The 17,840-nt window shown below is 38.9% G+C and overlaps 1 protein-coding gene across 2 annotated transcripts; it reads right to left on the minus strand.

The window, feature by feature from the left end:
• Nucleotides 1–3,197: 3,197 nt before the first annotated feature.
• LOC117298021 (armadillo-like helical domain containing protein 1) lies at nucleotides 3,198–15,841 on the minus strand. 2 transcript variants are annotated; one of them, XM_033781241.1, is made up of 12 exons: nucleotides 15,668–15,841; nucleotides 13,466–13,672; nucleotides 12,507–12,575; nucleotides 11,628–11,794; nucleotides 10,487–10,683; nucleotides 9,451–9,535; nucleotides 8,953–9,072; nucleotides 8,091–8,163; nucleotides 7,007–7,136; nucleotides 6,418–6,495; nucleotides 5,832–5,913; nucleotides 3,198–5,480 (listed from the first exon to the last, which is right to left on the minus strand). In XM_033781241.1, the coding sequence occupies exons 2-12, from the start codon at nucleotides 13,663–13,665 to the stop codon at nucleotides 5,461–5,463; spliced, it is 1,221 nt and encodes a 406-aa protein (XP_033637132.1). In that variant the 5' UTR covers nucleotides 13,666–13,672; nucleotides 15,668–15,841; the 3' UTR covers nucleotides 3,198–5,460. The 2 variants fall into 2 exon arrangements, with proteins under 2 accessions (XP_033637132.1, XP_033637133.1); XM_033781242.1 differs by lacking the exon at nucleotides 15,668–15,841 and adding an exon at nucleotides 14,655–14,667.
• Between the last annotated feature and the right edge of the window lie 1,999 nt (nucleotides 15,842–17,840).

Raw genomic sequence — 17,840 nt, forward strand, 5'->3', positions numbered from 1 at the left:
GGATTCACTTTCAAAGTATGACCCCCAACCCCATAAAGTACTTTAATGCACCCCCCACCCCCCCTCAATCTCAGCTGGGGGGAAGATACGATTTGCATACAATATAAGAAAACTGACATCTAACTAAAGGGAAGTATTAATCATTCCGTTGAAAGGGGGAAACAACTGAAGAGTAATATATAAATACCTTCACAGGCAGCATGCACAGTGTGCGGCTGGCTTTGTCTCCTAGTTCTATTTCCATAAGCCTATACATATCCCCGCAGGGAACGTTATAGTATGACAGGGAAACTGGACTTCAGGCAATATCACCAAATAATTATAGAATGGCCTTGAAAACAAACAGCTGGACTTTCAACTTTAAAACTAATGTTGTTTTCCCTTGAGAAAGGAGGAAAATTAAAATACAAAGGTTTTCTCCTTCAAGTTCAAATCCATTGTCCTTTTTGGAAGCACGTGGTCGTTGTTTACGCGATAGTGGTATTAACGCGAGGCGGGAGACCTGCCAAATACCTTGCGATTTGTAACCCAAATTGGCAGATTTTGGCAATTGCGTACCCCCAAGTTGGGGCCCAAAATATGCTTTGCCTCAATCATGGATACCGATTGTTTTTTGAAACCATTCGATTAATTGTTTCAATCCTATGATTAGGCCTACAACAAAACTATCACATGAGATGTAGCCGAAAATCCGGAGCGATGTCAGCTGAATAATCCCCACTGAAATTTCATTATTATTTTGGTAACAATCAAAGAAATTGCGTATAAATTTGAAGATTTCTTTTTTTATACTACACAACTTTCTCAGAAAATTAATGTTTCTTTTTGCCAAACAAATACTTCAAAGACCGCTCTAGCAAAAGCAATTTTATCAAATCCATACAGCTTGCACTATGACCTTGTTCTGAGCGGACGATCTGCAGTAACGCCTCATTCAAATTGGTTGCCATATAAACTAATAATTTTTCACAACCACATCACAAATTGAAAAAATGCTTCAGACTTCCTAAAGCTGCAGTAGGCTACTTAATAACCAATAATTTATTTGTTATTGCCGAAAAATTTACGGAGCGGGGTCAGATCAACATCGTTTTCTAAGACCAGCCCTGTCCGTTTCCAATCAGTAAAAACTTGGCTTTTTCAACAAACGTAGATATTAATCAACAAGTTGTTGTTGTTGTTTCGGGGTGGGGGTTTATCAGATGGGATTTCCAACTAATATTTATTTTGACACCATTACGCATTACTCCCACAGGCACGAACAATCAAGATCAAGGTCGGGGTCAGTAAGCCATATTTATGTGATTTCTGAACAGCATCCTAAATCTTTGGTGAGGCAATTTTCCTTCCTCCGTGATCTTTTAACAATACAATGGACGAATGCTACCTACAAGGTTTTGTTTGTTAGTTGAACCCCATAAAATGTATAAGTACAACGTGTTTCAAGTCTGCCAGACCGATATTTTTGCTAAATCTCTTTGCCAAGTTAAAGCCATTGGACCCTTTCGGTAAACAGTGTTGTCACCACAACTTTTATATCAAATAACAAACCTGTGAACATTTAGGCTCAATCGGTCATCGGAGTCGGGAGAAAACAACGGAAAAACCCACCCTTGTTTCCGCGCGTTTCGCCGTGTCATGACATGTGTTTAAAATAAATCCGTAATTCTCGTTAACGAGAATTTATATTGTTTTGCTGTTTTCTCAAAAAGTAAAGCATTTCATGGAATAATATTTCAAGAGAAGTCTTTCACCATCGCCTTCTGTAAACCCTGTAAGTTATTTGTAAATCTGTGTACTTTTATTTATATTTTTCTGAACCGAAAGGGTCCAATGGCTCTAAGTGAGAAGTAAGAAGATGCAGAAAAACCTTTGCTGGAACACCTATAAACAGATTTTGTTGTTTTAACAACGGCAAGGGCAATGTTTACATGCTGAAAACTATTGTGTATGGTTTTTCACTAATTTCTCTTGACTCACACAATAGTTTCAAGATGCTGTGTCAGATTTTTGGCCGATTTGATAAACAAAAATTGATTTAAAATTCAATAGGTATTTTGATGGGGGTCGAGAAAGTTACAAGCTTTCATTAGAGCCATTGCTCGAAAAAGTCCGCCAATTATTAGTAGCAGTGAAATAAAGTGCTCAAAATTGGTTTTTGTCGGGATCCCGACAATATATCACGTGAGCAATTCTTATGTGTTTTATAAGAAACGTTTCAAATTTTTGTCATGGTTCCTGACCATTAAAAGTAAAAGTTAAAAAAAATTTCGTTAGAGCGGGTGATACTCTTTGAAATACCATTCACTCAAAAAAATATATTTTTTAATGTTTGGGGCCAAAAATCTGACATAGCATTTTTAAGCAAAACAAAAGGCTTATTCTAAAGTTGCTGTAGGCTTCTAACCATTATTTTGTCAATGCTGAAAATTTACTGAGCAGGTTAGATCAACATGATCGTTTCCCAAGACCAACCCCGTCCGATCCCAATTAGTAAACTTGACTGCCCGCCTTTTTCAATAAATCTATTTATAAGCAAAGAGTTGTTGTTGTTGTTGTTGTTGTTTAGTGGGTTATTTTCAGATGGGATTTCCAAATATTTTGACACCTGTTACTAGGCATTAAACCTACAGGCAACTGCGTACAATCAAGATCAAGGTCGGGGTCAGTTAGCCACATGTGATTTGTTCTTAACAGGCGCAAGACAAAGTTTCAAGTATGTACAACCTATGTTCTTTTGTGAAATCCCTTACAAAAGAAAATCCCATCTATAGACGAAATAAGTATAGAATCCTAATAGGAATTAAAAAGGATAGGTATATTCTAAAAGATTTTTGGTCTTTTCCTTGATTCCTATAAGATTCTTATAGGTGTTTTTTTTGTAGGGATCTTTTTGCCAAGTTAAATGAGAAGTAAGAAGATGCAGAAAGAAATAGCTGCTGGAACACCTACAAATTATTTTAAAACGGGGAAATGATTGTGCATTGTTTTTTACTCAAATTTTCCTGACTGACACAAAGGATTTCGCACACAAAATTAACAGGTTTGTTATGTAATTTTGAGGTGTAGTTTTCATTAATAATTTAATTCTGTGAAAGACAATTATTGAGAAAAAATGTTTTATTGTTTGCCTCAGATAACATCTCCAAAACACATTCAAATGACATTTGTTTTAATATATACATTGCTCTTATACGCTTTCTATATTTCGTTTCTCATTTGATATTTCCCCCCTCACCTCCAAATTGTTTTTACTGCCTTGTTTGTTTTGTTTGTCCAGATGATCTTCCCAACAAAGGAACCAACCAAAACTCACACAAGGGGATATGAACACCAAGCTGATCACATCCAATCTCTTATACCAACATGGTTGAACATCTTTGATTACTCAGCAAAAAAATCCCATTCAAAAAAAATCAACATTACTAAATGGGATCCCATTGACAATTTGAATGGGATTAGAATATAATTTGATTCAATGGGATTGGTGTGGAATTTGGGAAATATTCAAAAGGAATCCAATGGGATCTACAGCAGATCCCATTGAACCCAATTGAATCCAATTGAATCCCATTAAAACAATGGGATTCCATTGAATGCAATTCATAATATCAATGGGACTCGATGGGATTCAATGGGATTGGTGTGGAATTTCAGACATATTCAATGGGATCCAATGGGATCCACGGAAGATCCCATTGAACCCAATTGAATCACATTGAATCCCATTGAAATATCAATGGGACTCAATGGGATTCAATGGGATTGGTGTGGAATTTGGGACATATTCAATGGGATCCAACGGGATCCACGGAAGATCCCATTGAACCCAATTGAATCACATTGAATCCCATTAAAACAATGGGATTCCATTGAATCCAATTCAAAATATCAATGGGACTCGATGGGATTCAATGGGATTGGTGTGGAATTTCGGACCGATTCAATGGGATCCAATGGGATCCACGGAAGATCGCATTGAACCCAATTGAATCACATTGAATCCCATTGAAATATCAATGGGACTCAATGGGATTCAATGGGATGGTGTGGAATTTGGGACATATTCAATGGGATACAATGGGAAACACGAGAGATCCTATTGAACCCAATTGAATCACATTGAATCCCATTGAAATATCAATGGGACTCAGTGGGATTCAATGGGATTGGTGTGGAATTTGGGACATATCCAATGGGATCCACGGATGATCCCATTGAACCCAATTGAATCCAATTGAATCCCATTAAAACAATGGGATTCCATTGAATCCAATTCAAAATATCAATGGGACTCGATGGGATTCAATGGGATTGGTGTGGAATTTCAGACATATTCAATGGGATCCAATGGGATCCACGAAAGATCCCATTGAACCCAATTGAATCACATTGAATCCCATTAAAACAATGGGATTCCATTGAATCCAATTCAAAATATCAATGGGACTCGATGGGATTCAATGGGATTGGTGTGGAATTTCGGACCGATTCAATGGGATCCAGTGGGATCCACGGAAGATCCCATTGAACCCAATTGAATCACATTGAATCCCATTGAAATATCAATGGGACTCAATGGGATTCAATGGGATGGTGTGGAATTTGGGACATATTCAATGGGATACAATGGGAACCACGAGAGATCCTATTGAACCCAATTGAATCACATTGAATCCCATTGAAATATCAATGGGACTCAGTGGGATTCAATGGGATTGGTGTGGAATTTGGGACATATTCAATGGGATCCAATGGGATCCACGGAAGATTCCATTGAACCCAATTGAATCACATTGAATCCCATTGAAATATCAATGGGACTCGATGGGATTCAATGGGATTGGTGTGGAATTTGGGACATATTCAATGGGATCCAATGGGATCCACGGAAGATCCCATTTAACCCAATTGAATCACATTGAATCCCATTAAAACAATGGGATCCCATTGAATTCAATTCAAATATCAATGGGAATCAAAGGTATTCCATGGGAATATTTTCCTGGGTTTCCTGACAATCTTCAAAAAAAAACATCTGGACGGATGTTTTCTATAATACATCCACCACACCAAAAGAGTATCAAATGCAAGGAAAAATATTCACTGAATGAATTTCGTTTGTGCAATGTCAAAGAATAAGATCACTTGGCGATATCTGGATTTTCCATTTGAATGGAAAATTCCAGAGTTTACCTTGTGATTTTATTGTGTGACAATGCACTAATGCATCCAATTATTTGTTGGTTTACTACATCACAATTAGCGGGGAAAAACACAAAATTCCAAAACAGACTATTTACAGTCATAAACATATCATAACAATTCAGTCATTTGTATATTCAATTCTATAATTTACAAATAAAAGAGGTACTTCAACATGGACGAAATTGTTTCTATATTTCATCACGGACGGAAATAATTCTTCGGTGAAGCTTGGTTTGAAAATGCTGATGGCTCTCACTCCAGACCTTCAACAACTGCAAAAACAATTACATAAAGAGACACAAATAAATCAAGTATTAAATTATTTGAATTTGACAGCCTTAAGGGCTCTCCCTGACATCTTTGATAATTTACTGTCACAGTAACTCTTCTCAGATGAATAATTTGGTGGATACAAAACTATATCTTTTTCCATATCTACATTACTTTTAAGTGAAATGCTTCTCAAAATGCTTTATAATATCCAATGCTACTGGATAGTAATCTACTACTGTAGGATTCTAACTAAAGGTTTTTGTTGCCATTTATTTTAAGACTGATAAACAAATGAAAACTTTCCCTTTAAGAGCAAAACCCAAACTGACAGATACAATTCTGGAACTTACTTCCTGGAATGTTGACTTTATTGGAGCGGAGAACATCTGCTTGGACTGCATTCATGTTCATGTATAGCATCTCAGGGTTGGCCTGCACAAACAAGCAAACAAAAAAACCAACAACCAATAAAACAAAATTAAGTAAAATAACATCTTCTTATCATAATTTATATTTTTCTGGTAGAGTCAGTGCAAAAACAATGTATCTTCATTTTGCAAAAACAAATCTCACACGGAAATGCTTTTTGTAAAAAAACACTGTATCAATGGAAGTACTTTGTTTGTGTGTAAGCTAAATTACATTGTTCAAACAATTTCAAACTGACGCCTTACTTCAAGGTCAATAAAGTTACATGTGAGTTCAAACAAGTCAGAAATTGTCTAATCATTGTATTTAGCTAAAATAACTGAGATGTACACCCCCAAAAAGTACACTTTGCGCAGAGCATTTTCTGTGTAAGTGCTTATTTAGGAGGAATGATGTTTTTTTTTAGCACTGATGATGAAATAAGGTTTATATAATCTCTATATGAAGGTAAGGTAGTTTAGAACGAAAGTGGGAACTCTAAAGAGAGTTAAGAGTTTTAAAGCTTACCATGAAGAGCTGATAGAGGGCATCTCCCATGGCCTCCCGGATGTTTTCATCGACGATAGGAAAGGTGCTTGATAAGTACTAAAAAGAAAAAAGTTTTATAATTATTTGATTGTCGTTTAAGGTTGTCGAGTGAAATTTAGTCAAGATCAGTTGAGTATCAAGTACTGCCAAGTAGGGTGAAAGAGTATTACTAGAGGACTAATGTAAAGCGCATTGATACGATTTATTGTGAAACGCGCTATATAAGAATTTGTTATTATTATTATTATTAGAGGACGAGTTTTTAAACCATCCAGTTTGAGTTTCGAAGTACCAAGTATTCTGATATCCAAGTCTGAAGTCCAACAGGCAAGTACCAAGTACTTGGTTCTACAAGACTTAGGTCTTTGAATATCAAAGATGGACTTCATATACAAATATTTTGCTGCCAAAGCACTAGTATGAGAACCATCCAAATAGTCCTCAATTAGTACTTGGGTACTCAATTAGTACTCGAGCATGAGTACTTTCAGCTCTTCGGAATTCTTTTTCTTTAGACTTGTGATGTGAGGATTAAAGTGTTCATTAAACTACTGAATGGTCCACATACCTCTAGTGTTATACTGGCCTGTCGTTGGCTATCAGCATGATCCTCATTCCCCATAGCAATCATAAGATTATGCACACATCTCTTCTGGATTAGCTTCTGGGCGATCTCTCTCATTTCACGGACGAGAACACTACAGGAGTATTAATTGAAAGTACAACCATATTAGTCATGTACCCTGTACCATACAACTGACTCTCAACCACTACAAAAAAAGGGCCAAACTACTTCCTGCTAGTCTCAGCTAATGACATGTCGTGGCAGAGGGGTCCAGTTCACCAAACCCAAGCTTTAGTGTTGTCAGCAGCAGAGTGTGGGTTCAAATCCCGGTCATGACACTTGACAATGGACCGATCCGGCCTATCAATCAAACTGTGCGCGTTCACCCATTTGACCAATCACAGCAATGATTGTGGTCGGACAAACTCGGTCATGCGTGCGCGTGTATTTTGCATGCGCAGAAGAATCGTGCAAAATGTCATTGGGAGTGTTAGCACACGTGTCTTGCTCACGTGCGCAGTGGGCAGAGCTTAGTGGAAAGCCAGAACGGTCCATAACTGCTTCATAAAAAGTTGGGAAGGTAGTGCATTCTGCTCTACCAGCCAAGCTCCTAGTGTATGATACCCATACCTACATCCTTACAGACTGTGATAGGGGTAGCCCTGCTTCAGCCCCAGGCTGGTAGATGGCAGTGTGCCTCTGGCGACGGTTGATTTGGGTCGACAGCCTAACCTTAAAGTGGCCATCCGACCTTGTGATGGTAGACTAACACCTGTTTCAGAGAGGCGTGCCAGAGTCGCGCCGAACCAAATAGATAAGGGGCGACTCTAAGTCAACCCAAATAAGTTTTGGTTTCAGACAGCTCATGCCAAGATCCACGTCTGAAACCAAAGTGCTTCAGAGTCTTTCCCGAACAACTGTGACAGTCGGCTTTCGAATTCTAGCGTCTCCACTCACTCCTTACTCTTTCATACGTCAAACTTTTCATGAACTTAATTCATAATTTGGTTCGGTGCAACTCTGGAGAGCCTGTCTGAGATGGGTGTTACTCTCATAAAAAAAATAATTACAACAAGCTCACACTTACCCTATAACTTTACCCGCTGCCGCTTGCTGTACAAACACCGGTAGAGGGCGTTTCAGCTCAGGTGCAGTTGGGTCTAATTCATTAAAACAAAAATGAACAAATTATCTATGTTTAGTAATGATCTCCCAAATCTCGCAAGATCTCACAAGTCTCTTGGATACTGACTCACTTATTATTCTCCAGGGGTCGATTTCACTAAGAGTTAGGACTCGTCTTATATCGAGTTAGGACGAGTAACTCGTCTTAACTTAGGATTAATCTTAAGGTCTGCATGCTACAGTTCAGGGCTGGGACTCGTCCTAAGTCCTAAGATTAGTCTTAAGTTAGGAAGAGTTTTGTGAAATCGAAGGCAGGTTCTATTTTAAGGTAGTGTACACTATTTGTAATTACTCAAAATAATTGTTAGCATTAAAACTAACTTGTTAACTATCAGTTGATAGTATAAAACATTGTGAGAAACAACTCCCTCTGAAGTAACGTAGTTTTTTAGAAAGAAGTAATTTCTCTTGAATTTGATTTTGAGACCTCAGATTTAGATTTTGAGGTCTCGAAATCAAGCATCTGAAAGCACACAACTTCGTGTTACAAGGGTATTTTTTTCTTCAATTGATTATCAACTTCAACGACCAATTGAGTTCAAATTTTCACAGGTTTTTATATTTTGTGCATATGTAAGATACACAAAGTGAGAAGACTGGTCTTCGACAATTACCTTTAAGTGTCAAACACATACAGTGGTACTTCCCTTGGTTAACTAGAGCGCTATTTATATATAAATGCTTTGTAATATTATTGTTATACTGTGGGGAATATGCATGAAAATAAAGGAAGGGATTTAGCGGGGAAAGGTATAACTTCTTACCGTCTAAAATTTCTGGTCTTTTGAGGAGTTTATCTTTAACGGGGACGAGGGCACTGACGAGGCTGGATAACAACTGCTCCTGAACATCATGAGACATCAAGTCTTTGATTAACTCAATCGCTGCCAAAAAGAAAACAAAATGAAATTGATTGAAGGATGACAATAATAACTTTACAGTTCTTTCAGGTATATAGCACCTACCATACCTCGGGGTGTCTCAAAGCGCTCATTATATTTTAAGTGCGGAGCTGTTTGAAATAATAGTTCGTTCTCCATAGCTGCCCCTCGCCTATGGAATGAGCTCCACGCGGGTCTGTGAGAGGCGTTTTTCTTAAATTGGTTTTCCTTAAATTGGCTTGTATTTGCTCAATATTTTTAACCTCTGTGAAGCGCCTTTGGACCCTTTTGGGGTTAAGGGCACTCTATAAAAGCCGTTTATTATTATTATTACTATAGCCCTTTACTTCTAATCATGTTTTTGACGGACACTCTATTTACCTTCAAATTGAACCTCCAGGTGGTATGACTTGAGTAGATCAACCAGCGGCTCCACTATGTTAGGATTGGCTTGCCGAACAATTTTCTGATCGAACGAAAAAAACAAATAACCATTCAAGTGACAAACATACCACCAAAGTCTCCTTGCCACTCATGCCTTGGAATGAAGCAAGAATAATTGTGGCATGTCGAGGCCGAGTAGTTGAGAGTACCGGTCTAGAGCCCAAGTGTTTCTGACCAGCAGAGTGTGGGTTGGAGTGTCCATCGTGGCACTTAATTGCTTTGTCTTTCAAATGAGACATTGAGCCGTAGGTCCCGTGTCCTAGGATTGATAGTGCACATAATAAAACACTTTGAAGAGTAGGGGTTAACTCCATTGTTTCTGGTTCACATAGCAAGCACCCTTGTTTACAGGTGTCCTCAGTCTTACGAGCTACAGTAAATAAGTTCACTCATGAGGCATCCTTGTTTTTATTACTAGATACAAATAATAAAAGACAGAGGTAAATGGCAATCTGTTGCCAACAATACCAGAAACAACAGACTAACCCCTTTCTTATTTATCGATAGGTGTAACAGGGTTCTGTTACATGCCCTACATAACACACAGGACCTACGGCTTTTCGCCCCATCCAGAGGTCACAGCAATAATGGTCATAGTGTCTTGCTCAAGGACACAAGTGCAAAGACTAGAACTCATACCCACACTCTGCTGATCAGAAACAGCAGGGCTTCAGTCCAGTGCACTTGATCACGCACGACACGATTCCCGTCACACTGGCGATATTCTCCCGAGACTGCTGTCCCCTGCGAGACTACCGCTCTCGCGCTGTGCAGTCTCATTTGTAGTCAGCAGACAGCAGCGTCACAAGAGAGCACTGATCTCGCGAGAGCAGTATTCGATCGAGGAGACCTGAATGATTACGCCACCACTACGACTTGACTATCACTGCGACAAACCATTAACGAATTGTCCACAAGTCTAGCAAAGAATCAGTGTGAATATCTGTCCCCAAAACTGGTCACCATCACTCACCTGTACAATCCGCAATGTCTGTGCTGCCATCTGTTGGGCCTTAGGGGAGCTGGATGGCAGCAGTGCGATCAACCCCTTGTACACTTGGCTCTCAAATTTAGGGTTACCCTGGGCCAGAGTCTGCAACATGTTGCGCGCACACTCTTGAGTCTCTTCGGACTTGGAACGAGCGAGACACTCGGCAACTGCTCTTATGCCTTAGAAGAAAGAATGAAGATGAAGGTGATTGCAGGGATTGATTTCTTCAATAGCAAAATATTTGGACTGGACATTTTTTGTAAACAGTGAAACTTAATATTGAGTAATGGTGATTTATGAGTAGCAACTGATACATATTGTGTAGCATTTTGCCCTGCTATACAAGGGAAAATGTTCACTGGATTAGATTTAAGAGTTGTGGCAAAGCTTTTTTACTGTAAGACACTTTCAGCTGTTTAACAATAACCGTGCACAAATTTTATGGGAGTGTTGACATGACCAACAGCAAAACAAACAGAAACATGAATGTCAGTTTGAGACCACAGCTTCGTGTTGCCAAAAGACTTTGCCTGTTATTGCGTCCTCAGAAACGTTCTCAGAATTCATTCTCAGAAGCAAACTGTGGTTCAGTGTCTTGCTTAAGGACATACACGCAGCAACTGGGACCGAACCCACACTATGAAAACACCAGAACTTGAGGCCAGTGCACTGGGCTCAATTTCATAAACCCTGTAAGCACAAACACTTGCTAAGCAAAGACAAGAAACAGAAACTGGTTTTTAGTCAAAATTGGATAAAAAAATTATATTGTTGTGACTGGTGCCCCACTCAATTTTTTCTACACGAAGAAATATTTCAGTATTATCTGCTAAACAGCCTTATGAAATTGGGCCCTGGACCACTTAAAGGGACACGTTGCCTTGGATCGGGCAAGTTGGTCTTTGAAAAGCATTTGAAACCGTTTGTTATGAAATGCATATGGTTAAATAGATAATTTAAAAGTAGAATATAATGATCAACACAAACATGCCTCAAAATTGCACGGTTTTCCTTGTACATCGCGAACTAACACGGTCGGCCATTTTATGGAGTCAAAATTTTGACTCCACAAAATGGCCGACCTTGTTTTTATAATGAGTGCTTAGTATCCATTATTCTTTACCATAACTTTCGCAGATGAGTTCCTTGTACTTGCGTCCTGAGTTAGCAATACACATGAGAAGATACAGAGCCTGTGCCTTGTCCTCTTCCTTAGCCTGTTTCAAACTAAGAATCTCCAAGATCGTCAAGACTCCGCCCACGTCAAGAAACTCTGCCAAGAACTTGTGACTGGAATATGAAGGAAAGACATTCAAAGTGAAAAAATGTACCCTTTCAAATGGAGTTTTAGTGTTGTATATGTACTCTGTGTGCGTTGCACCCGTGCGTTTTTTCTATACAACATGAATACAGCAGGGTTCAACTTTATTCAGACAAATCCATTTTCATTTTGAACTCGGCATTTCCATTTGACAATTCTAAAGGATGCATGATGTATGACCTTGTCCATGCCATCTAAAACTTTTCAATAATGCATCAGCTGAAATAAGTATACATTTTACTATCTTATGTTGCCTGACCTTGGTGTCCCTTCAAAAGTTTCCCATATCCACTTGTTAGGATTTTCCAATGGAAGGGTCCTTTGCAAAAAACAAATGGCCTTGGCCTCTCAAAGATGAAATACTGTGCATGCAAACAATCGTATGATTATTGAATGGTCATATAGTAGGAGGGTTTAAGCCAGGAAGTACATAAAGGTCACTAAGGCCATGTCCTTTGTTGTCCTTGCCATTGTCTTGGTGACCTTTTTCACTTTGACTTACAGCTCTGCAAATGGAAGCGCCCTTTGTGAAATGAAAATGTCCTTGCCCTCCGCAAAGATGTAATTCTTGTCATGCAAACAATCAGTGAATGATATATTAAACGGTCAAACAGTAGGAGGGTTATTTTCAGGAGAGGGAAATGGAAACTGCAAGAAGAGGGTTGGGATCAGAGAGCTCACCCGCTGGACGCTGATAAGAAGATGCTGAGAGCTTGCAGCTGTTGACTCAGACATGTTCCAACCATGTAGCTGTCAGAAAAGTTATGGAAAGCCATGCAGAAATTGGTCTTGGTCCAAGGAACAATCAATTAGTATATTCAATACCTTCACGCAGTACTTACAATGGAAGATATAAAAACAGCCTGACTCCTACAGAGAGCAGGCCACGAATTGACCCACAGCAAGTGCCCAAGGCCCGATTTTATAAAGCCTGTAAGCAAAAAAATTTGCTTAGCATGAAATTTCTTCCTTGATGGAAACAGGCTTACCAACCAAATTTCTACTTGATTTTTAGGATAAGCAAACAACACCTGAATATCAGTTAACAAGCAATATGCAACAAATTTAAATTTTGTTGGTAATCTTGTTTATATCAAGGAAGGAATTTCATGCTAAGCATATTTTCGCACTTACAGGCTTTATGAAACTGGGCCCTGTGCTTTTGCTATGGTGCCCTGTGTGCAAGGTTACCGTAAAATGTTTACATTTTCCTCATACACTGTAGGTGCCCCTTACCAGAGGGAAATTCCTGAGCCCCCTTCAAGAGTGTAAAGTTCAAGGCCTGAGGGAGTGTGTATATAATACGCCTCTCTTAATATTTATGCATGACGTCATAAATCCTACCCAAAATGAGCCTATGGGCCCACGTCCCCCATCACTTGAAGTGGCTGCGCCAATCGCCTCGTTTTGAGTTGTGACGTACCTCATGCATAAGTATTAAGAGAGGTGTATGGCTGGATTGAAATTCATATTGCTTCTTTATTTAGAACAAAATGTTGGTCCAGTAAGATTTTTGAGCTACAAGAACCGCAAATTTGAGCCACGCACAGTTTTTGTATTTTAACACACGGATGCAAAAGGCAAAGAAGCAAAAACGGTTATGTTTATCCCAGATACATTAATCAAAGTCACAAGGATACGTTAGCCTTATCCAGGCTGTAAGACGAGCTAAGAAGAGACTGGCTGCTTGAGCAAAATCCGCCTCTAACTCCGGCCCCGTCTTATTCTGACTACTCTTGATGAAGTCACTGAGGATTTGAGCTCGTGTTGATGTTGACCCTTTGTCCCATTCCCTGAGCATGGCCATCACGTTACTGATGGCTGTCTGTGCTTTGGCCATTGCCGATCTACAGACAGAGGGTAAAATATACAACAAAGTTAATCATTTGATTTAACACTCGTACAAACGGTTACACATTTGCCTGTTTGTCAATAGACCTTTCTTTTGTTGATAAACAAACCACCTTGGTTGGCAGATGTTAGTAAAACACATCAATCGTGAAAACAGACGTTTTTTAACAAAATCAAACGTTTGCTGCAAACTTTCAACTAAATAAAATACCTTTCATAATTAGTTGCTTTGTTTTTTAAACAACATCAAAAAATGTGGTAACATTATTAAAAAAATAGCGATCTTTTCTTGATTTGAACTTATGGCTTTCCATAGTTTTCCAATCTGGGTTGGCAAAAACTCGGGCTGTGACGTTGCAAAAGAAAGGTCTATACTCCTATCATTAGCCCACCATGTTGGGCTGTTAGTGTTTATGATGGCTCTCTTTTAACATCAGTCTTTCCAGTCATAGTCTGTCTGTGATAGGACCAATAAGAGAGCCATCACTACATGTAACAAGCAACAGCCCAACACAGAGTTGCGATGCGTTGGGTAGTTGCGATTCCGTAACCCTCCATCCTCTATGACCGTTGGGAGGATGGGATGGTTACGATCATCGCAACTACCAAACATGGTGGCTACTTTCACCCCTACATGTTCTGACACCCCTACAGTGTATTTTCTTAATTTAACCCTAAACCATAACCAGATATAACCCCGATCCAACCAATGTAAATCACAGGGGTCGTCGGAATATGTCAGAATATAGAGCAGTCAGCGTATAAACTTGAAAAAACCAGCATTTTTAAATGCTTCTGTTAGTGTGTTAGTCTCACTCTTAGTTGCACTGGCTACTGCTAAATGTGACGACAACATGACTTGTGTAGCGCTAACTTGTGAATGTGATTAAGTGAGAGTGAGGAAAATAATTAGAGTTAGAGATTGACTCATGACATGAGTTGACATGTTGACGTTGCAGTCCACCACACTGTCCTAACCTAATGAAGTGATGGTTCATTCTTCTTCTTCTTCCTTTAAAGTGCTGCTTCAAAAATTTGAAGATTAACGCACTGCGGCTGGGCGCCGCGTGAAACCATGGGACCATAAGCCAAATCAGGTGCAATATATACATGGTGCAAGTAAAAACTGGCCAGCAAGATTACTGACTAGGTGAGACCCTCAGTGCATTCTTGGGATAATCTTCTGCACGTCGCCACCAATTTATCCGCCGTTAATTAACTCCAAAACCACTCACTGGGAGAAAATAGCTTAACAACAAACCTGTAGTGTAGAGGAGTACACATTGTCACTGTGATTGTTTTTTAATGTCACTGATTCTGAATGTTTTGTAACCAAACATAACAAGTCATAAGCATGATAAGTTAACTAGCTACAGTTCTCATCAAAATCAAAGGTGTTTTAACATGTTTAAAGTCACCTGGAAATATAATTTTTTTTCTTTCAAACAAGAGTATATGCTTACGAACAATAAAACAATTTTTTTATTAATTGTTTGTCACGATTTATATGTTTAAAAAATATATAAAGTTGTTTGGGGGGCTGACTCCGCCTACGTCCAAGTCGTGAGTTGGTACATTTCAAAAAGTGCTTTTCTGCATTCAGCAGCAATACACCTGGTCGGCATTGCCGTAATTTTTTTTTTTTTAAACGTACAAACTCACGACTTGGTCCGTACATGTACTTTGCAATTGTGTTTACTCTACGCATTACAGGCAAAGTCTGCCTCGATTGACGTCACGAACAGCGCCCTCTCGGGTCGGGTCTACTCTTAAATTTGTAAATAACATAAGAACTGATTGTTTAAATCCTTAGTTAACTGTTTGTTCACATTCCACTCATCAAAACACATATATTACTAGTGACAAAAGCTTTATTTTGAAAAAATACCACTTCCAGGTGACTTTAAAATAAAAGTAAAACACTTCATCATGACCTACCTCCATCCATGAATCCCATGATCATGACTTAGTTTAGTTAGTTTTTAACTTACCCCGATCAGCTACTGATTACAAACCACACGAATGACGTGGAAGGGATTCTCAAAATACGACTACATTCAGCATCGAAATTTCGGTCTTCAAATTTCCATAAAAGTCTTGGAATTTGTTAATTTTGCCAGAAATACTGCCTGTCAAAACAGCATGGGGATCAACACGATTGTTGACATGTTGCTAGCGGACGGTTTTCTTACTCTCGACCCCAACTGATCGAACTCTGCTAGTTCGTTCACGCTGTACAGACTTAACGTCACGTGTGTAGAACGGCGTACGAGGTTGTACAACCAAAAACTACGATGGCCAAGAAGCAACACATCACAAAACAGAACTATGACTAGAGACTAGACTGGCTTGACATACGGAAGCCCGTTAGTGCCCCCCCCCCCCTAACATTATAAAATTATTTTGTTCAAAGATCATTTTGCCTGAGGGAAAAAATAAATACATGCGTTTAAGAAACAGAGCCTATAACGAAAGCCTGTGTTAAAAAAAATCCTTTCAAAGCTGTTTGCGACGGGAGATTGGGGTGACAACACTCTGACAAACCTGTTTGTCGCAAACGGAAGTATTTTTATTTCGAAAATGGAACCCTGTCAAAAACACCGACAACAACAACAACAACAACAACAACAGCAACAACAACAACAACAACGACGACGACAACAACAACAACAACAACAACAACAACAACAACAACAACAACAACAACAACAACAACAACAACAACAACAACAGCAACAACAACGACGACAACAACAACAACAACAACAACAGCAGCAGCAACAACAGCAACAACAACAACAGCACAACAACCAAAACCTCAGCAACACTACTACAAGATAGGCCTATTTTTGGGGAGTACCTCGTATGGCCAATATAACAAATAAGAAAATGTTTAAGCAGTTCCAAAACTGTTATTATTTTTATCAATCGTCAAACACTTGAGTGATGGCATGGTTCAGTCATGGATTTTCTGAGTCCACGTTGAGAGTGAGAACGAAAGGGGTAAACCCGTGACCCGAGTAGGCTCCAGAGCACTAGTATCGTTCAATTTGTGATTAAAGAGTGAATATTTAGAGAGCGGTTCGTATTCCTTGAAGCTGTTGTTGTTGTTCTTTGTCTTTCGTTCCTCTGGGTTTTTTCGTAACTCTTGGATTGTTGTTTTTTGTCTCATTTTGAAATATTTTCCCCCAAACATTTAAATAAATATCATATTGAATTGATTTAAATTGTATTGTTTTTAACGCCCGGAAAAAATGAAAAAATAAATAAGTTTTCATAAAATAAACAACACACGGTGTCGAGCAAGGAGCTGGCTGGATTTCAATGTCAGCCTTGTCCTCTTATCGATAACCTTGACTGGTTCTATCTTTTATTATTCATCAAAATATACTTTGTCCTCTGTTTAGTGCGAGCAGTTACTTCTGTAATAATCAAGGGCAAAGGCCGAGGTCAGATCAAAGGTCAAAACCACAGATCCGATTACGGAACACCGTTGATCTTCTCATTAGTTCTAAGGGACATGTGTGAATTGTGTCAAATCGTTTTATGGAGCACAGACACCACTATCAATCTAGTGGAAACAATATTATTTTTTTTCTATTTTGACGCATTGCAGTAAGAAACAAACAATTACAATCGAACACAGGCTTGTATGCTTCGTTTTTGGTAAAGGGCAACGAGGCATTTTCTCCTTGGTAAGGGGAACCCTATAATAGGGAGTTTTCAAATTTCTACTGGAGGTATCTCAAGGGCACCAAGGCAATGACCATGGGGCCAGGATGGATGAGGCATCCGCATGAGTAGCCTCCGTAAAGTGTACACAAACATGCGGGACCACAACACTGACCTAAACATGAACCCCGACAAATAAACAAACCAACAAACAAATTTGGTCAGCAAAATTGTTGTTAAAAAAATTATGGATAATCAAATTAAATGCACAACTTCACCCAAGCAGCACCTGAAGTATCTTGCCCTGATAGATAACTCCAATGTAACCTCTTTTGTAAACATTGTGAAACTGTCTATCCATATATACAGCTAAAGATTATGACAAAGCAAAATCCCTATAGCTGGACTACCTCCATGTTTAAACCAAGGACTACCCATCTCTACTGTGATACCCGTAATTTTCCATGGCATCTTTGCATAACAAGTAGTTGT

The sequence above is a fragment of the Asterias rubens genome, chromosome 12 (genome assembly GCF_902459465.1).
Source record: "Asterias rubens chromosome 12, eAstRub1.3, whole genome shotgun sequence".
NCBI classification, from domain to species: domain Eukaryota; kingdom Metazoa; phylum Echinodermata; class Asteroidea; order Forcipulatida; family Asteriidae; genus Asterias; species Asterias rubens.